We start from the raw sequence: 25,298 nt of genomic DNA, 5'->3' as shown, positions 1-25,298 counted from the left end.
AAGGCTGGAAAAGATGTGATGTATTAGCAGGACACGAGCCATGCAAGAGAAAAGAGATAATGGATAACTAATGGATACATTGTTTTTGTTTACAACCAATCGCTTGACATCTGAATGAACCAATGAACTTCTGTCGAGTTGGCATACAGATTTTATGTGTTAGATTGGAGCTTCATTGCATGAAAAGGCAGGGAAATTATTCCTTACTTTCTTCTTTTCCTGTTGGAATTTATATAGAATTGTACATGTTACTGCGACGTACGCTGAATCTAATGTTGGAAGATTCAGTGAGACCAAACCAAGATATCGTGGGCCAGAGATTCGTATGTTCGTATGCTGAACTTGTGCTGTTCTCGCTAAAGTGCAGGTACAAGACAATGTCGGTTTCGTGTCTGCCTGGTGATTTTCCAAGCAATAATATCACCGATAGCTAATGCAATAATTATTCTTGAACTTGCCCTTTTCCTTTAACAACACCTTTTCTCTCCAGGAGGGTATGTAGGACGTCAGGAATTATTGAATCTTGATCCATCACACGACTGGACTCTAATTCAATATTGGGCTCCTAAAATTTCATAAACTTAAAATATAATAAATAATAGAATGAAATATTGAAATATTGGCCCAACTGAATATTAATTTAATTCTATTATTTCATTCAAGAATCATGGGCCGGTGGCCCAGCGAGCTAATTTATTTGAGAAGCCTTTCTAGGGTCAACTTTATCAAGCACTGTTTGGTACTTTTGTTCTTCATCATACCCTCTAAATTAAGGATTCAGATTTTCTGTATCTTGATTTTGATTATAGCCGAAAGATGGAATGGAACACAGCATATTGCTTGATTAAGATGAATTATAATTGCTAGAAAGAAAGAAAGGAGGAAATTGAAAAGAAGTGTACTTCATTCCATTCTTATGTTGGGGATTTTTAATCCTAGACAGAAAATAACAAGCAGCGGTCAAAATGAGAGAGAATCCAAACACCCAAACAGTAAAAGAGAACCATAGCAACATCGTCAAACCAAACACTAACAACTAAGAAACCAAGACTAAAACATAATGCCCAAGCTCAATCCAACGCTAGATCAAGACCTCCAGCTCCCTTCTGAGGCACCACCGCCTCTGGAGTAACGAGATCCACCATCTCCATATCCTCCCTCACGGCGCCCGCCTCCGTATCCTCCACCGTTACCATATCCACCCTCACGACGACCACCTCCGTAACCTCCTTCACGGCGACCACCATATCCACCACCACCACTGCGGCCGTACCCGCCGTTTCCTCCAAATCCTCCTCTACCACCACCGCCGCCACTGCTCCTGCGTGACTGGGCTTCGTTGACCGTAATATTCCTTCCGTCAAGATTCTGACCGTTCATTGCTTCGATAGCATCCCTCATAGCTTTCTCTTCACGGAAAGTAACGAACCCGAAGCCTTTGGATCTTCCAGTCTCACGATCGTTAATGATCTGAAAAGAAAAGGAAAAAAATAATTAACAAAAATCAAATGAAAAAGAAAAAATATATAGATTTGTTCGAATCGATCGATCTTCGGCCCAGAGGGGATGAAGACAGAACGTACCGGCGAGAGATATATAAGAGAGAATAGTAACAAGAGAGTATCAAGTAACAAGTAGTAACACAAAACAACAGATCAGGGATCACAGATCATAGACAGGGAGGCCCGGATCGGGTCGGATCGAGTCAGATCTGGAGTCCGATCTCTGCAACAAACGGACCTTCGATTCGATGATCTCGCCAAAAGCACTGAAGGCTTCTTCGAGGGACCGGTCGTCGGTGGACCACGCGAGCCCTCCGACGAAGCACCGGTACTCGACATCTGCTGAAGCCATGTGGTAAAAAACAAAAATCCTTTGGGCAGAGAGGGAAATTAAGGAAATAAGGAAATTTTGCGGAGATCTGAGAATGAAAGAGGAGGCCGATACTAAACTATGGTTTTATAGAGAGCGTCTGAGGTTTGAATTAGGTCAGTTAGAGCTGGATGGTGTGAATGCGGTTAACTATGGTTAAAGTCATGACTAATTGACAACTCTGACTATCCTGGCTTGTTTGGTTATTAGTATTAATCTATCCTTCTTTTAACATTTAAAAATATTTTTATTTTAACAAGCAAAAATTAAATTTAATCATTAATAACAAATCAAGTTCACCTTATGAAAATCTCTTCTAATATGGGAAAAGCAAGCTTTTAAAAATGATTATTTGGTTGAAAATGATAAATTATTGTTTTTATTTCAATTATGTGAAGATAATTAATTTTTATTAGCACAAAAAACTTTGCTTCTCTTTAAATTTATTTGTTGTTTTATTTATAAAATATAATTAACTTATTTTCTAAAACCAATCATATTATAAATGATTAAATCCACTCTTTTAAATTTTTTTATTTTTATTATTGCATAAAAATTATAAATGCAAATTGCAAAGAGTATATCAGCCTTTTTTTTATTTAATTATTTATTTATATAATTTAATTATAATTTCATTATATTTGGTTAAAATTGAATGGGAGAGGAAAGCATGTTGGGAATAAAGTTTGGCATATCCGTGACCAGAACCAAATAAAACGGAGAAAGAGGGGAATTAGAGATTGATTGTGACACTGCGAGTGATAAAAATAAACCATGGTTAGGTAGAACCCGGTAACCGATTGAATACTGAGAAGGTGTCAGGTAGGGCCCACGTCACGTGCTTTCTAGGTTGTTGAGTCTCCCAAAGCCAGGCTTGATATTTATTAACATGCCCTGCCAAAATATCTTAAAACCTTTTATTTTCTTTTTCTTGAGCGATAACATGTAGTAGTACAAAAATATCTCACACAGGCTCTCTCTATCTTTACTCTTGTTAATTTTGTTTTTATTTATATTTAATGAAAAATTCGATTTTTATTTTAATAAAAATAGAAATAAATATTATCTTATAAATATGAGATGGTAATTAATATAATTTTAAATTTTTATAAGGTCAACGGAGATTGATAATATATTATTTATTTCGTATATGATCATATATATTTTTATATATTTAATAAATAAATTTTTAATTAAATAATATAAATTATTATTTTAAATTAATTAAAATTAATATATTTTTATTAAAAAATATATTATTATATATTTACAAAAAATTATTTTAATATATAAAATAATAATAAAATTAAAATTTTAAAAAATATATATTTTTAATTATTATCTCTTTCGTTTTTTGATCTAATAGCAAAAAAACCCTTAAAAAGATATTAAAATTTAGTTTCGAACCAAATTATCTCTTTTTTTTTATGTAATAAAATGTTGTCTTCCTTTAAAAGAAATTATTATTCATATTCGTTAAATATTCATAAAAATTAAAATAAAAATAAATTTAAAATATTTATTAAATATAAATATAATATAAAAATCTATAAATAAAAATAAACAATACTCTATCTTAGCGATACCCTACTTATCAACTTCCTCAGACTACTTGCCAACTTACGAACGGGCTAATCGGAATTGAAATAAGACCAAAACGACCGAATTTGTTGTCGTATTGTTTGTCTCAAAACTAGCATTACATTATATGACAAGAAAGGAGAAGCATCTTTCTTTTTATTAAACAAATAGCAAGAACAGCTGTTACATAAGATTAATTATTGAATATATTTTTTATTGGCAATGACAAACACTATTAACCTCAAAAATATTGTTTATATTATATTATTCATCGGTATCAAAATTTTTCATAAAAATTGAGATTACAAAGTCAAATATATCTTTTAGAGAAAAATGTTATATAAAATAATTATATCATATTATATTTATTTATTTATTCAAATTATATCACGTAATTATATTATTAAAAATATTAAAATAAATAATTTTTTAATAATATAATTTATAACATAATTATAAAGGGGAGCCGAGTCCAACAGCCCAATTATTATTTTTGTTTGGTTGGGCCTTGTTTGGGGCAAAGTTTTTTTCTTGTCAAAATTAATCTAAAATAAAGTTGATATCGGATCAGATTTGAAATTGGTTTTACTCATTTCGAATCCGATCTGATTTAATGTGTTATAAATTTGAATTCGATTTTATTCGAATTTTTTTTGTTTTTTCATATTCGAATTTGATCTCGACCCGATATTATATAAATCGCACTCGATTTGATCCGAATCGAAATTAATAAAATATTATTTTTTAAAATATAACATATTATTTTTTAAATATAAATATTTAAAAATATCATTATATAAATATATATATAAATTAAAAAATTAAAATAATTAATTAAAAAATAAAATTTTTATATAATATCAGGTAGGGTCGGATCTGCCTGAAGCCCGAATCCGATCCAACCTCGATTGTTTCATAATCTTGCCTAACCCGACCCAATCTGAAACTCGAATTTCAAAAAAAAAAAATTAATCTTGTAGGATTTGGTCGAAATCTGTAAGAGATGAATTAAATTACCGACTCTAACCTAAAAGCTTGTCCAATTCAGCCTCCACGCCTTTACTATTTGTCTACCTTACATGTTCATTGGTATTTTCTCACTTTTAACGAAAAATTTTAGATTGATACAAAAATAATATTAAAAAATTTTATATAAATTATAATATGATAATTTTTATATTTTATATATATTTAAAATAAAATATACACTATATAAATATATATAAATTAATCAATTTTATTTTGTAACTTTGATTGGCAATCATGTACTACAAATTTTGTTTGTGAGAAAGCGTAGCCTTTTGTCGGATGCCACTAATTTGATGTTCTAAATTATTGGATCAACCCTTTACTCTTCTTTAGTTTTGTTTATAAGGATTGTTTTTTTCTGCTTCAAGCGAAGAGAAAGGTCAGCCTACTTAGACGACACCGTCACATGCCCAATTAACCATTCTTTTCCTTCATTCAGATCAGATTTTCAGCTGTTCGGAAAGACAGACATGAAAATCAAGAGAGAAACGAAGTTATACTGATTTTGTCTTTGTGTTACTATGAATATACGCTGGCTGGGAAAGAGTGGCATTGTTTGGTGCCAGCGGAAGCTAATGTTCATTGCCAACTGTAGGCAGACAATAATACCACCATTTGCTTTTAAAAATGATTAATTTGAAATTGGTTACTGGATTCCGAGCCCAATTTCCTGACTAGACTAGAAATGAAAAAGATTTTTTTTAATTAAAAATGAATTTAAAATTTTAATATTTGATTTAATTTGAATTGTTGTTTTTTATTTAATTTAGATCAATTTTAAATATTAAATGTATATATTAAATTTTAATTTAATTTTAAATTAATAGGTAAAAAATAAAAAAAAATGAATTGAATTAAATTTATATTTTTATTAATTTTTATATATTTTAAATTTTTGAAAAATAAAAATAATTATTTTATACATAAATATATTTAAGTATATTAAAATAAAAAATTAAAATTAAAATTTAAAAATAGATAAATCAAATCGATTTAAGAAAATTAATTTAAATTTAAAATTTTATAATATTATATATTATTAAAAAAAAATCAAATTGGATTCAATTCCTATTCACCATCGAAACTTTTATGAAAGCAGCTTCCTTTTGTTGAATTTGTTATCCATTATCTTTACAGACAAATGCCTTCTTTTATTTTATCCATTGCCACTTCCCACCATAACCAACAAAAAGAAGAAAAATGCTTTCTTGCCCTTCTCCTTCTTCCTTCCACCTCCATCTCCATCGCCGCCCTCATCCCACAACCGTCTCCTCCTCCCTCCAACACCACCCTAACCATCCCCCTACCCCTACATCTGACCCTGTCCTCCGTACTCATAACTCAAAAACTGTCTCCTTTCTCCACCATCGCACCACCATCACCGATAAAACAAAGAACCCACCCCAAGGAAATGAAAATGACCGCCAGCAGCACCAAGATTCTGCACAACCTAACGATAATAAACGGACAACCCGACAGCTTGTAGTTCCACCTCAAGAAAAATTAAACATCCTAGAAATGTCCCTCGTCTCCGAACGCGTCCCCCAATACCCGGGCTCCATTTACACCAATTCCCTCCCTTCTCTTCAATCCGTATTGCGAACCCAAAACCACACCCAACACCCGGACAACGACGACGATGAGGATGAGGAGGCGATGATAATGCGGGCGCTTGAGATTAGAAGGAAGGTGACGGCGGAGGTTTTCAAGGGAGCAATGAAAAAGGGAAAATTTGGAATCACGTATTCGACGAATTTGGTTAATAGGTTGTCGGAATTTATTGATCACGTGATGATTGAAGCGGCTGCTTTGAAAAGGTTGCCTGAGTTTGAGGATTCTACGTTTAATGTTCGTGCTAAGGTTGTTATTGATGACTCCAATGTTGTTCCTCTTATAAGGTAAGACATTGCTTCTGTTACTTGCTTTTTGCTGTGAGTAACGTTAATATGTAAAAATGTCTTTGGATAAAGAAAAAAGATAATCTTTTCAAAGAAATGGAATTTATAAGTGTTATGTTTTTGTTGTATTGATTGTGATTACTTAATTGTATAATTGTATATAGGTGGTTGAAGCACAATAACCTCTCATATCCTAAAATTGCAAAGCTGATATGCATGTCTAAAGGAAATCTTGAGTCTATAAGACGACTTGTTGAGTGGCTCAAGACTGTTCATGTGAAAGGTGAATTTTTAGGGGTTACGCTTTTGAAATCCGGAGATGATATTTTGCAACGTAGCATTGAAGATTTGGATGAGATTGTTGAGTATTTGGAGAGTAATGGAGTTAAGAGGGATTGGGTGGGTTTTGTTATCAGCCGATGTCCAAGGCTGTTGTCCTATAGCATGGAGGAAGTGAAAATACGTGTGGAGTTTTACTTGAACATGGGTATGAATGAGAATGACTTTGGGACAATGGTATTTGATTATCCTGGCGTACTCGGCCAGTTTACTCTTGAAGAGATGAATCAAAAGGTAGTTGACTAGTTTGCTTGCTCTCTAACATTTTAGATTGTCTGTTCACTTAGATAAGTAAATGTACATGACGAGTTGATCACAATACTATGGAGTTTGATTTGTAGCAAATCTTGTTTAAGTAAGTATCCAGTCTGTATAATCATTAAGTTATATGCTCCTCTTGTTCGTCCAGGTTAATTATCTGAGAGAGTTTGGCCTCAGTACTGAATATGTTGGGAGATTACTAGCATTCAGGCCACAATTGATGGGTTGTAGCATTGAAGAAAGATGGAAGCCTCTTGTTAAGTACTTATATTACCTTGGAATTTCCCGAGATGGAATGAAGAGAATGCTTACCATTAAGCCAATGGTTTTCTGTTTTAATTTGGAGACAACAATTGCACCCAAGGTAGTCATTGTAGCCCTGAATTGGTTTTGTGCTTCACTTTTCTTCCTAAATGTCATCTTATTTACCTAGCAATGTCTTTCGCATTTCATTTATCTTATATTTTCCCATTGTGATCCTCTACTTTGAATTTTTCTTATTTTTATCTATCTCTAATTTCTACATTTGGATAATAGGTTATAGATAATGCTTCAGCTCAAATGAACTAGAAATCTGCTATAGTGAATGGTTATGCTGTCATGCTGTATAATGTGAATGTTGACCCTGATTTGGTTTAAATCTTGTCAGGTACAATTTTTCCGGGACCTAGGTGTTCGAGATGATGCCATTGGTAATATGCTTGTTAAGTTCCCTCCCTTACTAACATACAGCCTCCACAAGAAAATTCGACCAGTGGTTTGTACTTTATATTTTTATTTACCTTTTTTCTTTTGGTTGCTCTTTAGTAGCATTTTCATCTATTACCTTTTGATTTTTTTTGATCTTTCTGAGTTGGATCAAATTATTCAACCCAGCATTATCATTGGATATTTGCTCCTCGCTATATCATTCTGCTTTTGGCATTTATCAGTATTCTTGTTTATGTTGGTACTCTACTATCTGTGTGGTGTTTAAGATTTTAAGCACAGCTAATGTAATCTTATTGGTTATATCCGAATATCATACAGGTCATTTTGTTGATGACCAAAGCTGGTGTCAATGAGAAGGATATTGGAAAGGTTATAGCATTGGGACCAGAGCTCTTGGGTTGCAGTATAGCAAAAAGGCTTGAAGTTAATGTAAAATATTTTCTGTCACTTGGCATACGAGTTAGACAGCTGGGTGAGATGGTTGCTGATTTCCCTAAACTTCTTCGATACAAAGTAGATCTCCTCTATCCGAAGTACCGATATCTACGAAGAACTATGGTCCGTCCCTTGCAGGATGTGATTGAGTTTCCCAGGTGAGCACCACTGTGAAGAGCGGTGCTGATCATAATTTTTCTGTCTCCTTATGTTCATTTATCAGTTTCATTAAGATTAGTTGTGATCAAGACAAGACCATTTATGTTTGTTGAGAGCAAGGTCGTGGAGATGAGCCGAGAGGTTCTTGAAGCCTATTGCAACTCAGAAAGTATTATTTCCTAAGTTATGTTGATCGTTTTGTTTCTTAAATCTTAATCAGGAAAATCTGCATCCTAATTTTTCGTCAGTATGAGCGTTGGACATTTCTTTTCACTAGTATGAATCCTCTCTCTCAGCTGTTGCATTTTTTAGTTTTAACATGGTGAAAGTTCTGCAGGTTTTTCAGCTATTCTCTAGAAGAGCGAATAATTCCAAGGCACAAAATTATGGTGGAGAATCGGGTTAACTTCAAACTTCGCTACATGTTGGCATGCACTGACGATGAGTTCAATGAAAGGGTTGCAGATAAGGTTGAAAGGCGGCGAAGATTTGAATCTGGTCTATTAGATGATGCTCCAGTTGATTCTCAAACAGCTGAAGGCTCCTTGGGGAAGGCAGCAATCGGAGACTGTCCCACGAGTAAGAGTGCATTTTCGAAATTTTCCTGAGTGATATTACTCAACGGAGAGGACTGTCACAGAAATAGATTTTTCCAGAAGTGAGGATTCTCAAGGTTTGTCACTCCGAACATGGATGACATCGCCACTTTTAATATTTTTTAAACCCTCAATGGCCTCATTAGTTTTTGTATGTAAATACTAATGAATTTTTTTTCTTTTTCTTTAAGCCTAGACCAAAGGGTTTGTGCATATTAGCCTGATTGTATATCAGATGTATTTATTTACAAAACGAAGGTAATATAACAGGAGAAAATTTCACATGCAATGAATAGCTCGAAGCCATGCATCGTATCAGATAGAACACTAAATCTGCATGGAAAAGAGTCTAAATACTGATATCAGTCAATGTATAAACTTAAGAGTAAAACGCAGTAAAGGTGATATCATGCAACAGAGACATGATCAATGATCAGCTACATTGGATTTTTAAATATCAAAATATGGATAGGATACCTCTGTTATTAGACGGGTTATCACATGGTAAATCAGAAAGCCTTTGCACAATGTTTCTTACTTGTGTAGGCGCTAGGCAGAGCTGCAGATTTAAGATAAGAGCCTTCATGCGATCCTTAAACCATCAATGCAAAAAGTTCAAGTTTGACCAAAATCATGGGCATGAAATTTATTTAATAAAAACAAAATGTGCAAAATGGTGATCAGAGGCACTATCACCATGTCATTTTCACAGCACAAAAATTGAAAGTAAAGAAACCAAAAAATTATCAGATATAGCCATTGCTCATTGCATATGATATAAAAGTACATGTGCAAACTGTATTGGTGTATCCTAGGTTCAATTAGGAAAAGAAAGAATGGAAGGACAAGAATATCCCATAACCTAATCAATTCCAAGGCGACAGATAGGGTTCCGTTTGATGAGACTAAGATCCACCTGCAATAACAACCATGCATAAGTAATTCCATCTGAAAACAACCACTAAACAGCAAGGAGGACAATATGTTGGCGTATATATTAGTACCTTGTGTCCAAACAGATCCCTAATGTTATCGATTCCATAGAGTATCATGGTTGGTCTAAGTCACGGAAACAAAAACAAAATATCAAGACATTGTTCAATTTTTACTCAAAATGAGCTTGAAGTAGGTATATATCAAAAAGATGACATTAAAAATATTTCATTCATAACTTTCTTCAACAAAAAATAATAATACCGTGTTATTATAAGTTCTTACCTTTCAAGGGAAAGGCCCCAAGCAATGACACGAACATCCTCTGGAAATCCCATTGGAAGCAACATTTCAGGTCTGAACATGCCGGAATTCCCAATTTCCACCCATTTCTTTAATCCTTCATGATAACTGATAAAAAGGGGAATGATCTACCAAATCTATATTTACCTAACAAGTAATAAACCCATTAAGAGAAATATGTGACTTATCACCTGAATATCTCCATGCTCGGTTCGGTATATGGGTTGTAAGCAGGCTTGAAACGCAACTTGGACATGCCTGAAAGAGATCATAGCAAACATATTGAAAGGCAATTCTCGTGGTATCAGTCCCATGATGATCAGTAGTGTATCAGCAGACAAATACACCAACTGTTACATGACAAACCTTATCCAGAAACACTACAGGCTTCAATATATTAAACCATAAAAATTAAAAACTTAATCCAATTTAACCAACAATGCTGCTACGTAACTCTATTTCCAGCAGAATTAAGATTGATATTCATTACCTAGTCGTGAGAAGAAGTCATTCAGGACACCGATCAAATCACCAAGAGTAAGCCCCCGGTCACATACCAAACCTAAATCCAAGGAGATAATTTCAAGATGGTAAGTGAATCATTAGACACATTAAAAAAACATTAATCAGAAACTTGAGATAACAAAAGTGGTGCAACAGAGGTTGGTCCACAACTTGGATCCAGTTAACATAACCAGAACTTGGACTTTGAATAAAACTGAAAAAACTAGCACAGATGCATGCAGCTTATAAATACCTTCAATCTGATGGAACTCTGCAAGATGAGTTCGGTCCACAGATTCATTTCTGAACACACGATCTATAGAGAAATATCTTTTGGGTGCAAAAGGTTGCTGAAGATGAAATCATAAAGGGAATGCAATATTAACATTCCCAAATATTAATTAGTAGTGATGCAACCATCATCAACAACAAACTGTAAACACAGCAAAAAATTTTGAATACACCTCTCCTTTTCAAAGATGGAAAGTCAATTTTAACATATAACAGAGATCCTGATCATTGGTGTAATATACTCGCAATTAACAGTATGTGCAGTGCAGGTGATTACAATGGCAGTATTATGCTCCTTGAGAAGTATGAACATATTAGTACTAATTTAGAAATCCAAACTAAAAGTTCATAATAAAAGCTTGACAAAATAAGGGCTTTTGAATTTAGGAAAAGGGTCAATTAAAAGTGGTTACATGTAACCAGAGAGATAGCTGAAGTGTATGAAGACGATCAAACCTTTGCTAGAGCATAAAGCATTCTAGTGGAGACAGCAGTTGTATGAGTACGCAGCAGGTTTTTGTTTGCTTCCTCTCTTTTCCAGTCATACATATATCTTTGGAAAAATAAATAAATAAATAAATAAAGTTAATCAGTTTCATGGTTGCGAAAATGGAAATGAGACTACCAGAAAAAGAAAAACATCATACCCCCTGGAGCCATAACCACCAGACTCATGAACACGTTTCACTAACTCAACATAATCTTCAGGTAGTTGCCTAGTAGTGGATGGAGCTGCAGATGTATGCTCTAAATAAGTATCAAAAACGGAGTAGAAAAGGCATATGTATTAGCCAATCAGTAAATGGAAACATACCTTCCAGAAAGAATGTATCATGTGAATCACGTGCAGGGTGTTGTTGTGGCTGGAACAATGCATCAAAGTTCCAGAAGCTACAAGTGCAAAGTAATATAGTATAGTAACTTCAGAAACAAGATTATTCTTGTCAAACATGAAGGAAAAGAATTAACTTGAATGTAAAAGTAGGATTTCAGGTTCCTTCCAACCATAGTTTTGTTAAAACATTGTCTTCTTCAAAATGATAGAAGACACCATTAGAAAACTGGAGGCATGTATATGATATTTTCTTAGGGTTCCTTAGCAAATATATGTTGTTTTTTGGAAGAAGCTACACTTGCTATCAACTATCAAAGAAACAACATGAGCATGCTGCATGCAAAAAAGAGCTGGCTAAGTCAACTACCTGCTTTCAACGAAATTGTTTGTTGGCATCTCCTCAAAACTGGAGTCAGCAGAACATGAAAATATATATCAATATCAAAGTTGAAAACAGAAATACTGCAAAGACTAACATCTCAAATTTGCAGAGAGAAAAGACTCTAAAATGAACATAATATAAAAGAAAAGAACATTACATAACATGGCATCATTTGTTGAGATAAACAGTAACATGTTTTCAGTCATCGTAAAAATAATAAAAGTCAGGCAAGGCGGTGAGTGTTGTATATGCACTATGAGTTGAAGTTTCTGTGGTTCTCATGCAGCACCACCATCACCATGTAACATAAAGGTTATAAAACTAGTATTTAAAATCTGAACCCACATATAAAATTTATCTCAAAACTCACCCCATCTGAAGAAATATGTTCTTCAATTGTTGTTTCACCTGAATATAAAACAATGAGGCTCAAAAATGTTAATTCAATATAAACAATGGGATGCTTAAGGAAAAAAAAAAAAAAGGCGTCATTGGACCAAAAGGGCATGATAAAACAACTTCCTAAAAGAACCATTTGTGTCATATTGTGCATAATAGAAGTTTTCACATATTTACATATAGGTTCCACATAAAATAATAATAAAAAGGACTTTTATCCCAAAAGAAAGGCCTAATTTATATATCCTCATGAAATCTTTGTGTTTCATGGCAACTTTTCTTCTGTTTATTTTTGTGACAGCCAGGAATTATCAACCTTTAATGATGATTTATTTGCAAATGATATTAAAACCTCAATGTTCATAAAATTAATCCATATATTTGGGAGGCCGATATCCCTCTTTTGTAATTTTTATGGTTACATATTTGCTGAAAGTTAAACGAAATTGATGACTAAATGGTATCCTTGCCTTGAGCAATGGGTGAAGATGGCCAGCATCAGCAAGTGGTCCTTTAGCATTGAAGTTATATTCTTTGAACTCTAGTTCCTTCCAGTCACCCCTAAAAGAGAGAAACCATATATAACTATCAGTCCAATAGAATAACTTTGGAGCAAAGCACATGTCTTGTTAATAAGACAAAGAAGGTGCTTCAATGTCATTACTAAGATTCTAAGTTAACATGCATATTTATCACGCCTATGGCATACCTCTGTAGATTTTCCCTAGTCAAATCAGTAGCAACTTTCTTTCTTTTAGAGGCATAGTTAGGCCCTTTTCTCACTGAGTAACCCTTCCATGTTCTGAAACAAGATATAAGTAGGAAAGTGTCAGCAAAGTGAATAAAAACACACATCCGAATGAAGAAAAATAAATAAATAAAAGCTCAGCCAAGGAACTCTGATTACTGTGCAACAATAAGCTTCCTTGCTTTAAGTGAGTTAATATCATCTTTGTCAATCGTCTGTAGTAAGAAATCAACTTTAATCAGTAAATTGTAAGAAGAAAACGAAATTGAAACCATTCAGATCAATTCAATAAGAAAACTTTTGATAGAAAGAGCTAACTCGAAACAAAAGACAGGCAAGTTATTGAAATGGTGAAATACCTGCCCATCTTGTATTCTTACAAGCAAATCCTTGACCTTGTCTTCCACATGTTGAACCTACACCAACGATACATAATCACATAAAACATAAGCATTCATAACGGAATTATCAACTTTTTTTTCATAACATTAACCATAAAAATGATTACCTTTCTGGAAACTTGCTTTCCCATATCGACCCATTTGTTTTTTCCAGCTTGTGAGCAACCGATTTTGAAAACTGAAGGGTCTAGCTTTTTCTGCTCCAATGCACAAATCCAAAAATTGCATGTTAGCTATGAGCTCAGAAAAATATTTAAAGAAAAGCTTTTGAAATACAGATCCCAATAAAATTTTAGCATTAAAAGTGCAATTTCCATAGAGTAAAGGAAGACCCAGAATTGAAAATGAACTAAAAATGTGAGGGGAAAAAAAGGGAGAAGCAGAACTGGCCTGTAGTTCATCTTTGGCAATGAAGCCTTCGGGAGGGACAGCTAAGAAGAGTTGAACTTCGGGGGATCCTTCGGCAGCGTACTTTTTACCCTCGTCTGTGAGCATCCAACTCTCCCTTTTAATGTCCTGAGCATCGATGTAACGGAAACCGTGGAGGCTCTTGATGACATTGACCACGTCGTTTTGCTGGAGACCGTGTTGGGATGCGAACTTACCTGAATCTGGGATCTCTTCGTGGCTCGCCAAGTAACCTAGTATTGCATCCTCCGCCATTGCTGCTGCTGTGTTTCGGCTTGGTATGTTTGGAGTTCCTGTTCTAACCTAAAGCCCCGTCTCACGATGAGTCGGATCGCGTTGCTTCAACGTTGAAACTTTTTTAGAGCAAAAATACCACTAGTCCAACACCAAAGGCATTGCCTGAGGGATTCCGCTTTGGGCTCTATCTCTGTCTCTTTGCTAATGGGTTTCTAAATGCCATCGCAATGCGACGATAAGCCTATTATGAAAAAACCCAAATATAAATTTAAACTTAAATTTAACGTTTAATTTAATTGATTCATGTTATCAATTTTTTAAAATTTTTAAGCGATTATATTTAGATTTAAGATAAAATAATTTAAATTTTAATACTTATAATTTTTTGTCATCCTAAACTGCTTTCTCCTTTATAGAAAAACCCTAATTATATATATATATATATTATTTGATTATAATAAAAAATTACTTCATCAATTTATGCCTTTGGATATTTTTTGAAGTTATTATATTGAACACAAATGATCGACAAAAATTTTATTTGTGTTCGAATTCGAATTTGAGATATTTTATTAATTAAAATAATAAAAATATATTTAAATATAAAAATTCGATTATATTAGTGAACTACTCGAACTGAATATAAAAATACTCGAATTTGATTCAATCTATAAATCGAATTACTCAAGTTCAAGTTCGACTCGATAATAAACAAATCAAATTCGAATTTTATTTAAATGAATTTCGAATAACTTGTAAATATTAAAATATCATTTTAACCTCTGCCATGCCCATGTCTGAATAACCAGAGTAGTTCGATTTAAGATGTGATGCCAAGAAAGGGGCTCATTCTGACCAAGAAAACATATGATGAATGATAAGAATTCCAAATCAGACTTCAAATATTGATTTCATTCCATCAATCTCTTCAAAGGAAAAATAAAAATCACCAAAATCTTGTTATTTCTCATTTGGGTAAAGTTTTACAATTGAAAATTGTTCCCTAAACATAGGATCCTTTTATCCACCATTGCCTTCAAAGGTAGCAAAACAAAATAATTCAACAGGATACATTCACAAAGCCAGATACTTACTATATGCAGGACCATGCATCTACCATTTTATTTTTCAGGAACTAAGAAAGCAGCAGTAGGTGTCCGAGAAAGAAGGAAAATAGAGCAATCAGCGATAAAGGCTTTCAGATCTGAGATTCTCTGCAATCTCAGTTTCCCATCGGTCACCATTCTCAAGGAGCTTCTCTTTGTCATACAGCAGCTCCTGCAATAACATTAACAATAACTATTTACTTCAACTTACAAGCGACAGTAGCCGTTTATGATTTACTTGAAAGGAAGACGAACCTCATGAGTCTCAGTGGCAAATTCAAAGTTGGGTCCTTCAACGATTGCATCAACAGGACATGCCTCTTGGCAAAGTCCACAATAGATACACTTAGTCATGTCAATGTCATACCTGCAAATTGAACTGAATGTAAGACAAAGAAGACACAGAAAAAGAAGAAAAAGAAGAGAGCGAGAGAGAATCAACCTTGTTGTCCGACGACTTCCATCCTCTCGTTCCTCGGCCTCTATTGTGATTGCCTGTGCTGGGCAAATCTGATAAACCACCACCACTTCATCAGAACAATATATCCATATTTAATAAAGGTGACAGGAACTTAATCAGGATCGGATTAGTAAAACTCAACAGCAAAGCCGAGTACAGTTTGACTGGGTCGAACTTTCACAGATTGCTAACTCTCCAGGATAAGCAAGGCAGACACTAACCTTCTTTTCTATAACCAGAGGGTGTGATAGAGACAATAAACACTACAAATATAGTAAAGCAATCTTTGATGCATATCACCAAAAGAATAAAGGAAGGGACCATAATATCCATTTAGTTGTTAGTATGTCAACCCTTAAAGAACATACAGACTCAAAGGTAAGACCCCTAGGCACTGCAATTTCCAGTTAGGTGTCCATACCAGAGGGCAGGGGATTGTTTCTACCCAGGTTGATAATTGTTATCCCATATTGAATCACTGATGCTGGTATAGTTCCCACCCAATAAAAAAAGAGATTTAGATAATGGAGTCGATAAACATGAAGCTTGAACTTACAGCTTCGCAGAGTTTACAGGCAATGCAACGTTCCTCTCCAGTTGGATATCGGCGGAGAGCATGCTCCCCTCGAAAACGAGGGCTCAATGGACCTTTCTCAAATGGATAGTTAATCTGCACAAGGAAAGACAGGTTTGCATCATACCTCTGCTTCAGTCTAAGCCCAAAAAGGAAGGATCTGGAAGACACTTACAGTAACTTTTCTATCAAAGAAGTACTTGAGAGTCAGCATGAGACCCCGAACCATTTCAGTTAGAAACAATGTATTTATGCTTTGCTCAAAAACTGCCATTGAGAAGAATATAAGAAACCAAATAAAATGAAGCAACAAGTAATGGAAACATAAACATTTCAGCAATACACTACCAGCACTCCAGTCTTTCGAAATCTCCTTTGCAAGCTGCTCTCTTTCTTCATCATCTACAGTTTACACACATGAATACATCCATGAAGCATAGATACATACTATCACCAACAAGATTGTAGCCTTGAAAATGCAAAGTCCGACCAAACACGGGGATCAGTAGTTATGCATTTAAAAGCAGTTACAGGCATTCTTAGGGAGGATTTCTAGCAGACTAAAGAATCCAGATAGAAATAGAATAATCTTTATCCCCTTTTCAAGCACTTTTAAAACTTAAACCATGTTTTCCAAAGATGTAAATATTGAGATTTATGATAAAAATAAGAAGATAGAGAAATATATGCCAACCTTTCTTGGTGCTATATGAGTGAGCACTGAGTTGCAAACCGTAGTGTTGTGAACCCGACAAAACTCGCCCTGACACAGCCTATGCAACATAAACGAAACAAAATAAGCAAATCCTAACAATCTAAAATTGAACAAAAACTCCCTTTTTTACAAACAGTATTAGGAACGCGTTCACCTTAAATCTATCTAAGAAGATTTGCCCTTTCCTATAATTCATTTCCAAATTACATTAGCACATGCCAGAAGATAACATTTGAAATTCAACTTCCTATCAACAGAATTTGATGAGAAATTGATAGCTAATTTATGAAATTCAATGAAACTAGGGCACAACTGATAAGAAAATTTAAAACAAACAAAAAAAAAAAGATTATGTTTGGGAGGAGGATGGGCAAAAGAGTTCTTACGAGGTGTCGAGCTCGGATAGCGTTAAGAGAGTTACGAGCGAAGATCGCAGCCATTGATTTTGTTGGATGGTGCTGGAACTCAGACGGCTGAAGACGATGAGGCGTCGCTTTATCAGACTAGTTGGGCCAGGATAATTCTGAATGTGGGCTTGAAGGGTACCTCCAATGGGCCCAGCCCAATCACAAAATTCCAATTTGACGGCGTCGTTTGAGTTAGACCTGAAATCCAAATCTGTAATCCAAATTGCAGGGTTTAAGGACCGAGTCTGCTTCCTCTTTCTTCAACTTCTTTCTTCACCTCCCACCAATTTCCAAACCAGGGAAGAAATGGCGTCGTTTTGGAGATCGGCAATAATGGCGGGTTCTAGGTCCCTCACTTCTCGAACCAAAAACCTAACGTTAAAGAGCCTAACCCCAAAACCCATGTCTTCTTCTTTCTCTTCTCCATCAACAAGAACCTTCCCTTGTGCTTCAAGGTACTTTCTTTTTCGTTTTTCCATCTAAATTTAGTGTCAAATTCTTAACTTTTATATATATTTTTTTATCTAAAGGATCGTGTCGGTATTGGGAGGAGTAGAGTCGATGATTCCACTTCATAGTGCCATTGCGTCTGCTCGGCTGAAATCAAGCATCGCCGTCGATTCCTCGTGTTGGAGCTGGCTCTCTCAAGGTTCTTTCTTTTTTCCTGTTTATTTTGTGGGTTTTTTTTTTCAATTGTCTAATATATGTCTACGTCTCATCAACCTTTTAGTTTTTTTTTTTTTCTTTTAAATTTTTAATCCTACAATTGGGTGTGTGCTTGTGTTCCTCTTGTATGTTTTAAATTCAATATAGATTTTTCTTGTAATTTTTTTAAAATTTTATCTAGTTTAGGAATGGAAAAATTGAAGCTCCATTTTGACCACTTGGTTGTAAAAAGAATCTGAAAAAGGGAAGACAATAACAATGCTTGGGGAATCACTTATTCCTTTTTTAAGCATTAATTGTCATTCTTCTTTACTTACCTAAGGATGTGATTGGTACACAAGATTATGATAGGATAGGATAAGATGATATTATGCATAGGATTATATTAAATATGTGATCCTATATTATGTTTGATGTGTGCAAGGATTAGGATAGGATAATTTATTTATTGGTTAAAATTATCCCCCCTCAAAGTTTATATAATTTAAATTATTGATGTAATTTTTAAGGATATAATAAGCCATGTAAGTTCAATCTCATGGATTAAAAATAATCCTCTTCACTTTGGGAGGATTGAATCATCTTATACTAAGAGGATGATAATCCTCCTTGTAATCGTATCCCTTTCAATTAAATACAAATCAAACATAATATAAGATGATTATCAACCTATCCTATCCATCATCCTATGCATCAACATGACCTAAGTTCTCTTTGATGTTTTTCAAGAACCCAAAGTAGAAATTTTAGATAGAAATGATTTCTGTTGCTCTTAGTTACATTTGTTATGAGGAATTATGCATAAAAATATAGTATTAATTTGTAGTAATAGCATTCACCTTCTGAGGCTACACTTGTAGCTGGCTCTTGTTTTATGTAAAACATACATGTTCTAACTTGCTTTTCTACTTCATGAAATAGGACTTGCAACACCATTGTGACAAGCCTGGATCCTTTGTGGGACAATAAAAGCATAGGATCTGTTTTAGAAATCTATGCCAAAGGAAAGCAAATTGTTCAAGATTTTGTCTTTGTATTCTGAAATTCTGCAGTGCCTGCAGATTTGTTATTTGCCTTTCACTTATTTACAAGAGTTGAACTTAGCTGTGTATGTGAAACTTTTTTAGCTCCACAATCAAAAATATCCTAGCAAATGATTTTCTAACTTCCTTGGTTTTTCAGAGTTTTTCCTTTTCAATGTGTTTCAAGCTTCTGTGCAAGGGGTTGAATGATAGGATCACTTACTGTTGCTTGGAAAATCAAACATAATGGGGTTTTTGTTCTTCTTCTTCTTTGATGAATCTGATTTAGACCTTTTATATGCTTCTGAGGAATTAGCGTCCACAACAAAATCCTTATATTTAAGTAATGCTCATCAGTCTTGATCATTTATAATGTGAAGTTCTTAGACCTAGCTTGTTCCAAACTTGGAATGTTATGATATGTATCCTTCCCGTCAGCTTCATCTCCGTATATGCCACATTTTCTGTGACATGATTTTCTTCTTCAACTTGTTTCATACTTTGGTTCTAATTATCAAAGTTTTCATAACTAATTTGATCTAGCTTTTCTGCTACTGATTATCTTCCATATCTCTTCATTGTCATGTCCTAGACTTTGCAGTTCCTAGGTGACAGAGTAAGGGCTTCAGTCATTCCAAACCTATTTGGCTTGCTTTTGAGCAGTTTGTTTCATCTCCATCTCTTTTCCTTCTCTTTTATGGCTATTATTACATTTCTCATCTCTTTCCTAGATCAATTTCTACCTGTGACAGAAAGTTGTATTTTTCCCATCCACTTTGAGGAGACATTCAGTGCTGACTTGTTAAGCTGCACAATATATACGAATCTGATGGGTTGATACTTCTGGAATAAAAAACAGAGGTGGGGAAAAAACCTACATTTGGGAAGTTCTGTTGTATTTAAATTTGTGCATTTTAGAAACATTAGTATTTCTGATTTGGAAGTTGATATCTTCCTAAATTATCAATTGATTTGCAATTTTTTGATCTTGTCATTTTGGAGCCTGCAAATCACATCTGAAATTGTTCTTTGATTTTGGGAAATTTGGATTCTTCATGCTGACATTTCAAAATTACTCCTTAGCGTTGCTTATGCCTTTTTAAAGTCTCTTCTATGTCATAGTTTTTCTGGGGTTGTCATCCTCTTTTATTTGTGTTTATAATGGCATCTTCCGTGAAAGGAAAAATCAGTCTGTCGGTTGTTGGCTTTTGGGGTTGTTATGCATGTTATCCCCCTTTATATTTATGTTGGTGGAGTTACTGATTTCCCATGATCGTATTAAAAGAATAAGTTTTCATTGCTCATACTATTTCCTGACAACGTTGCTTTTCACAGGCCTCCGAATATTGCTGCTCCCTGCCCGCATTCACGCCATAACGTCAACAAATTAGACGAGATGCGAGGCAGAGTGAGAGTGAGTGGCCATGCATATAGAGAAATGGAACTTGACCTTGTGTTTTGATAAATCAAATGACTAGAATCGGTCTAGTGGGGTCTCTGTAACTGTTTGGTCCATGTGCTTTTCACGTTGAAATGTTAGGAATCATGATTATATCTGCCCCATACTCGAAAACGATGTTGAAGGCGTAGCTGTTTTCTTGTCTTTGATCCTCCGCATAACCCCAAATCCGAATCAAGGATAATACGAGGAACAAGAAACTAGGCATAAAACCTTGGATGCTTTCTTTCTTCTGTCCGCAGAACAAAAGAAAAGGCATAAGATGAATCAATATTCAGAAAATTTTTACATCCCAAGTAAGAGAAAATTGATAGCACGTTGTTGGTTTCTACTTTCTACAGGTGGAAAATTTCCCTTTAAACAAGGAAAGGAAGAAGACAGTTTTTGGTAAACATTTTCTAGTAATGACAAATATCCATGCACAATGTTCTGAAGTTATCTCTGTGTTTGGTCAGAAAGGAAATAATTTCATAGCTAAACAACAGCGCTTGTAAAAGAAGAGTTTCTATGGCATTAACATCAACAGGTAAGCCCTTGTTTCATATGCTAATCTGGAGAAGAAAATACGTTCAGGGGGCTTTATCCAATATCACACGAGTCATCTTTGGTATTGAACTCCCAAACACGTCAGAGATAAAAGATAGAAAATGGGGAAAATTAGCAAAAAATAAAGTCAATCCAGCAATAAAATCTTTAACAAAGCTACGAACAGAAAAAACAATATGATTAACAAATTATTAAGTAGTTGTACCCATTAATATCTATCTATAGGAGGGAGAAAAGATTGATGGTATCTTGTAGTTGCAAATCACCGATCTCGTTAAGAAAAGCCTTCATTTCTTTATTTCTAGGATAAGATCTGTAGAATGTCAGGTACACTTTGACCCCACTTAATAATTTATTCCTTAAAATAGTCATATATCCAAAACTTGTAATCCCATCATTCATCGGAAAAGCAGAGGAAAGAAAACACAATAAGAACAACCTAGTTTTATTTGCAGAATTTGAGCACTTGGGTTCTTCTTTGTTCTTCGTTTTCATTGATTGTGATTTGATTAATTTTGTTCAGAAAATTCAAGGGTTTGGGTTGGTCTTTGTTTTGCATTTTACATTTTTACTACACTACAGAATTATAGAATGTGATTTTTGCCTGGTTAGGATTGATCTCTTTAGAAAATCAAAAGCTGTTGCTTTGTTTTATTTGAGGGGAAGGAAATCGGGACGCACCATTCAAAGTAGACAGCCTAATTCGATTGCTTTTGGATAGTGTAGGCCACAAAGAAGATTGAGGATGTGAGATGTTTGAGGTGAGTTTTTCTGTGTGTTAATGTTTTGATTAAAAAAAAAGGTTGTGGCTTTGCATGTTTTGATGTTTTCCTGGTGATCATCCACATGCATGATGCATGCATTTACAATTAAGAGGGAGGGAGAGACAGAGGGGTCGTCTTTTGTCTGTTTACGTGACGTGCGTGAAAAATGGTCTATTGCCGACAAGTTTGTTGGAATCTGCGGGGATTGATATTGTTGCTTTTGTTTTTTACTCTGTTATGATCAATTTTTCTTTAGAGTTTGGCTGGACAATTTGTTTGTTTTAATTAATCTTCATTGAACATTAATCCAGACGGATGAAAGGACAAATATAAATTCATTTTTCTACTGCTTAGCTGATTTAACTTGTGCAACTCTGATTTTTATTATCTTAGTCATTGATTAGATTTGATTCAATATTTCCCTTTATTCTGTGATAATTTTGGGATTAGAATTTAAGGTTGTGTAGTGTTTGATGTGTTGTCATTTTGCTTTTACCATCAATATTTTGTTGGGCTTCAACACTTTGAGTTTTTGGATTTTCTCCTGTATATACCCATGTTCTTATCCCTTCTTTATCCTTTTGCTTCTACTTTTGGTTTGGTGGTTGTCGCCCTTATTGGCTCTGCCACTGCAAGAATTTCTGTTTGGTTCTCAGTTCAATTGCTATAGAAAATAAACAGAATATCATCTATAGGTGTTTTCTTTCTTCTGTTTGATCTCTTTGTTTTGAGGGGTTGATTTCTTTAGTTCAGTTTCATCTCTCCCTGCTCCATTTCCTTCTTGAGGGGTTTCATTTCTTTAGTTCAGCTTCGGTTGCCTTGTTATAGTTTTAATATTTTTTCCTTGTTTCCTCTTCAACTTCTCATTTCCTGGTTTAGAGTTGAGTGGTCCGCTGTGGAAATTTAATCTCCACCTTTGCTTTCTGCTGTTTCTGGGTTTTTTTCATTGTCTAGAATAAAATTTCCTGAATTCCTTTGGTTTCACAGTTTCACCTTCTTCACATTTCTGCAGGTCTTTTTTGCTCGAATGATTCTCACTCGAATGGACCACAACTAGTCATCAACTCAATCAAGGTGGAAAGGTTTCACTGAGGAGGAGTACTAAATTCTCTAGAGTTATGGAGAGAGTTTATGAAACATATAATGGAAATGGGCCGACTAGTAACGGCCACATGGTTATGAGACACTCTCCTTACCTGCCAGTCTCTAAGAAATCATTAACTTGGCTCGATTTAAGAGTTTTCTATGTCAGAGTAACCAAGTGTGAGACTGATGATTCAACTCCTGAATACCTTACTCTAAACCATGTCCCATTGAATCCTGATACACTTCTTGAAGTAAATGGTGTTAGAATTGGCATCTATTCTGATGGCTCATCCACCCTTCTTAGAAGGGATCGGCTAGATAAAAAATCTGAAGAAGCCATTTTTGTGAGCACGGATGGCATAAGGTTGACAGGAAGTGTGAAGTTCGAGGTTTTTCATAAGGATACTCTTCTGCTTTCTGGGGTTGTAGAGTTGTGCGATTGTAACGATTACACTGAAGAGTCAAGAGCAAGTGGCCAGACATGGAGCATGAATTGCGAATCAGTTTTAACTTCAGGCACTGGCTTTTTGAAGGCCAATCAATTTCTCAGTCCAGATTCACCTTCATCCACAGTTGAGGTCTATGTTACAGGGTCTTTCTTGGGCAGGCCAATTATATTAACTAAAACTTTGCAGCCTAGTTTACAGAAGAAACAAATGAAGAAGGCAATGTTGGATTCGATACCAGAGAATGAGGCAACAGAAGGCCAGAAAGAAGTTACTCCTTTGCAGGTATTTGTTAACATTTGAATTTCAAGCTCTTCAAAAGAAACCTGGCTGGCTTCGCTTTGCTTCTCAACTGATATGTTATCCTTACCCATTTATCAAATACTACGGATTATACCCTAAATTTTTCATTGTATGATAGAACACCTTACTAATAATTTGTCTTAAATAAGCAGAATGACATGATAGGCACATATTCAGTTTATGCTCATAGCACATTGTTCATATTACCTCTTACGATTTTAGCACAGCTGCATACTCATTTATCTAATTTCCTACGTACTAATTTATGTTTTGATTTGTATCAGTAATCCTTTCTGCTAGTCATATGCATCTGAACATTTTGTTTTATTAGACAGGTATACTTTGCTCGATACTTGTCTTTGAAAGAGTATTTGACTATCATGTTGAGGTCAATCTCTCTAAAAAAATATTATGCATTTTACAGTTTACTTATGGTTTGGGTACAAATTATCCCGGTGTATTGTCTTGTTTCTTCTAGGTATCCTTCTGAACCTCAAACAACCCTCAGTAGTAATAATTTGGCACGAAGATCTGTTAATTGTTAGAAACCTAATACAATAACTTAGAATGCGGTTTCCTTGCTAGAGCTTTTTGCATTTAAATACCAACTTATCTCCCGGATGCTACGAACGATATGTCTCTATTGGAGTTGTTGTTTCTTCCATCTTCAATAAGGAACTTTGCAATGTCTTTTCTTTGAAACAAGTGGAACTGCTTCATGTTTTTGCAGGATGTAATCTCTAACTTAACAAAAGCAATAAGGTTTCTTACAAGCTTTTGGGCCATAGACCATATTGATGTATCCATATATTTGAGTTTGGTTAATTGTTCTGATATTATCTATTACAATAGATAAACAATGTATGTTTGAATTACCATTCTGCTTTTCATTTCTTTCTTACATTTGCAGATACCAAACTACTTGAATCATAAATCAGAAAATGAAGAGTACAACTATCTGTATTCGGGAACAGCTTATTTCGATGGTGAAGACGGGGAGCTTTCTTGGTTCAATGCTGGGGTGAGGGTGGGTGTCGGAATCGGCCTCAGCATCTGTTTTGGAATCGGGATAGGAGTAGGTTTACTGGTTCGTACCTACCAAGGCACTACCCGTAACTTTCGAAGGCGAGTACTATAATCAACACTTTCCTTTGCTTTTATCCTTTTGCTAAATAAGTCCTGCATATTTCCATGAGCTAACTTCTGGTGTCTCTACCATATTTTCTTTGTGCGGATTAGGAGCTCATAATTTGTGATTAACTGAGATAAGGCTCGAATTTCGGCTTTTTCTTGCCTTTAAATCTTAAATAAGTATGTAATCTTGTTTTACACTCTGTACTACCTCAATTTAGAAAGCTTTCAGACATTTGATTTCACAGACATGAGAATTCAGCCATATTTTAGCCTCTTCATGTAGCTACC

The 25,298-nt window shown here is 34.6% G+C and overlaps 6 protein-coding genes across 9 annotated transcripts; 3 read left to right on the top strand and 3 right to left on the bottom strand.

Annotated features, from left to right (window-relative positions):
- Positions 1 to 886: 886 nt before the first annotated feature.
- LOC111296833 (glycine-rich RNA-binding protein GRP1A-like) lies at positions 887 to 1,929 on the bottom strand. Its single transcript, XM_022891310.2, has 2 exons — positions 1,741 to 1,929; positions 887 to 1,470 (listed from the first exon to the last, which is right to left on the bottom strand). Exons 1-2 carry the CDS (start codon positions 1,852 to 1,854, stop codon positions 1,087 to 1,089), a joined length of 498 nt encoding a protein of 165 aa, XP_022747045.2. The 5' UTR covers positions 1,855 to 1,929; the 3' UTR covers positions 887 to 1,086.
- Positions 1,930 to 5,578: 3,649 nt separating this feature from the next.
- Positions 5,579 to 9,170, top strand: EMB2219 (Mitochondrial transcription termination factor family protein). The gene is made up of 6 exons (XM_022891282.2): positions 5,579 to 6,380; positions 6,545 to 6,953; positions 7,129 to 7,344; positions 7,630 to 7,737; positions 8,010 to 8,284; positions 8,623 to 9,170. The coding sequence occupies exons 1-6, from the start codon at positions 5,683 to 5,685 to the stop codon at positions 8,891 to 8,893; spliced, it is 1,977 nt and encodes a 658-aa protein (XP_022747017.2). The 5' UTR covers positions 5,579 to 5,682; the 3' UTR covers positions 8,894 to 9,170.
- Positions 9,171 to 9,624: 454 nt separating this feature from the next.
- On the bottom strand, positions 9,625 to 14,423 carry LOC111296817 (phenylalanine--tRNA ligase alpha subunit, cytoplasmic). Its single transcript, XM_022891294.2, has 17 exons — positions 14,068 to 14,423; positions 13,785 to 13,874; positions 13,636 to 13,692; positions 13,436 to 13,491; positions 13,238 to 13,330; positions 12,999 to 13,089; positions 12,500 to 12,537; positions 12,115 to 12,153; positions 11,727 to 11,803; positions 11,560 to 11,644; positions 11,369 to 11,465; positions 10,875 to 10,971; positions 10,608 to 10,679; positions 10,309 to 10,375; positions 10,100 to 10,225; positions 9,886 to 9,940; positions 9,625 to 9,797 (listed from the first exon to the last, which is right to left on the bottom strand). The coding sequence occupies exons 1-17, from the start codon at positions 14,338 to 14,340 to the stop codon at positions 9,744 to 9,746; spliced, it is 1,467 nt and encodes a 488-aa protein (XP_022747029.1). The 5' UTR covers positions 14,341 to 14,423; the 3' UTR covers positions 9,625 to 9,743.
- An 833-nt stretch (positions 14,424 to 15,256) lies between these two features.
- On the bottom strand, positions 15,257 to 17,644 carry LOC111296776 (NADH dehydrogenase [ubiquinone] iron-sulfur protein 8-B, mitochondrial). Of its 2 annotated transcripts, none has more exons than XM_022891228.2 (8): positions 17,564 to 17,644; positions 17,157 to 17,235; positions 16,811 to 16,864; positions 16,638 to 16,729; positions 16,445 to 16,558; positions 15,871 to 15,938; positions 15,684 to 15,795; positions 15,257 to 15,600 (listed from the first exon to the last, which is right to left on the bottom strand). In XM_022891228.2, exons 1-8 carry the CDS (start codon positions 17,615 to 17,617, stop codon positions 15,505 to 15,507), a joined length of 669 nt encoding a protein of 222 aa, XP_022746963.1. In that variant the 5' UTR covers positions 17,618 to 17,644; the 3' UTR covers positions 15,257 to 15,504. The 2 variants fall into 2 exon arrangements, with proteins under 2 accessions (XP_022746963.1, XP_022746971.1); XM_022891236.2 differs by lacking the exon at positions 17,564 to 17,644 and adding an exon at positions 17,332 to 17,484.
- Positions 17,637 to 20,861, top strand: LOC111296794 (uncharacterized). 3 transcript variants are annotated; one of them, XM_022891264.2, is made up of 3 exons: positions 17,637 to 18,039; positions 18,115 to 18,233; positions 19,172 to 19,415. In XM_022891264.2, exons 1-3 carry the CDS (start codon positions 17,729 to 17,731, stop codon positions 19,189 to 19,191), a joined length of 450 nt encoding a protein of 149 aa, XP_022746999.2. In that variant the 5' UTR covers positions 17,637 to 17,728; the 3' UTR covers positions 19,192 to 19,415. The 3 variants fall into 3 exon arrangements, with proteins under 3 accessions (XP_022746999.2, XP_022746989.2, XP_022747007.2); XM_022891254.2 differs by lacking the exon at positions 19,172 to 19,415 and adding an exon at positions 20,608 to 20,861 and having other exon boundaries at positions 17,729 to 18,039; XM_022891272.2 differs by lacking the exon at positions 19,172 to 19,415 and adding an exon at positions 19,865 to 20,028 and having other exon boundaries at positions 17,729 to 18,039.
- Positions 20,862 to 21,135: 274 nt separating this feature from the next.
- Positions 21,136 to 25,254, top strand: LOC111296771 (uncharacterized protein At1g01500-like). Its single transcript, XM_022891216.2, has 4 exons — positions 21,136 to 21,257; positions 21,890 to 22,038; positions 23,054 to 23,858; positions 24,787 to 25,254. Exons 3-4 carry the CDS (start codon positions 23,160 to 23,162, stop codon positions 25,012 to 25,014), a joined length of 927 nt encoding a protein of 308 aa, XP_022746951.2. The 5' UTR covers positions 21,136 to 21,257; positions 21,890 to 22,038; positions 23,054 to 23,159; the 3' UTR covers positions 25,015 to 25,254.
- Positions 25,255 to 25,298: the final 44 nt, after the last annotated feature.

The sequence above is a fragment of the Durio zibethinus genome, chromosome 16, assembly GCF_047325235.1.
Source record: "Durio zibethinus cultivar Kanyao isolate XHJ-2024 chromosome 16, ASM4732523v1, whole genome shotgun sequence".
NCBI classification, from domain to species: Eukaryota; Viridiplantae; Streptophyta; class Magnoliopsida; order Malvales; family Malvaceae; genus Durio; species Durio zibethinus.
This window is presented reverse-complemented; position numbering and strand designations above follow the sequence as displayed.

Coding starts and splice junctions, on each gene's coding strand:
- LOC111296833 (XM_022891310.2), bottom strand. CDS start 1,854: ATGGCTTCAGCAGATGTCGAGTACCGGTGCTTCGTCGGAGGGCTCGCG. Junction 1,471..1,740: donor GCGAGATCATCGAATCGAAG/GTCCGTTTGTTG, acceptor TTTTCTTTTCAG/ATCATTAACGATCGTGAGAC.
- EMB2219 (XM_022891282.2), top strand. CDS start 5,683: ATGCTTTCTTGCCCTTCTCCTTCTTCCTTCCACCTCCATCTCCATCGC. Junction 6,954..7,128: donor TTGAAGAGATGAATCAAAAG/GTAGTTGACTAG, acceptor TTGTTCGTCCAG/GTTAATTATCTGAGAGAGTT. Junction 8,285..8,622: donor GATGTGATTGAGTTTCCCAG/GTGAGCACCACT, acceptor AAAGTTCTGCAG/GTTTTTCAGCTATTCTCTAG.
- LOC111296817 (XM_022891294.2), bottom strand. CDS start 14,340: ATGGCGGAGGATGCAATACTAGGTTACTTGGCGAGCCACGAAGAGATC. Junction 13,875..14,067: donor TTGCCAAAGATGAACTACAG/GCCAGTTCTGCT, acceptor GCATTGGAGCAG/AAAAAGCTAGACCCTTCAGT. Junction 10,376..10,607: donor TGACTTCTTCTCACGACTAG/GTAATGAATATC, acceptor GATCTCTTTCAG/GCATGTCCAAGTTGCGTTTC.
- LOC111296776 (XM_022891228.2), bottom strand. CDS start 17,617: ATGGCTGCGATCTTCGCTCGTAACTCTCTTAACGCTATCCGAGCTCGA. Junction 17,236..17,563: donor CTATCCGAGCTCGACACCTC/GTAAGAACTCTT, acceptor TATGTTGCATAG/GCTGTGTCAGGGCGAGTTTT. Junction 16,559..16,637: donor TCTTTGATAGAAAAGTTACT/GTAAGTGTCTTC, acceptor TTCCTTGTGCAG/ATTAACTATCCATTTGAGAA.
- LOC111296794 (XM_022891254.2), top strand. CDS start 17,729: ATGGGCCCAGCCCAATCACAAAATTCCAATTTGACGGCGTCGTTTGAG. Junction 18,040..18,114: donor ACCTTCCCTTGTGCTTCAAG/GTACTTTCTTTT, acceptor TTTTATCTAAAG/GATCGTGTCGGTATTGGGAG. Junction 18,234..20,607: donor TTGGAGCTGGCTCTCTCAAG/GTTCTTTCTTTT, acceptor TGCTTTTCACAG/GCCTCCGAATATTGCTGCTC.
- LOC111296771 (XM_022891216.2), top strand. CDS start 23,160: ATGGAGAGAGTTTATGAAACATATAATGGAAATGGGCCGACTAGTAAC. Junction 23,859..24,786: donor AAGAAGTTACTCCTTTGCAG/GTATTTGTTAAC, acceptor TTACATTTGCAG/ATACCAAACTACTTGAATCA.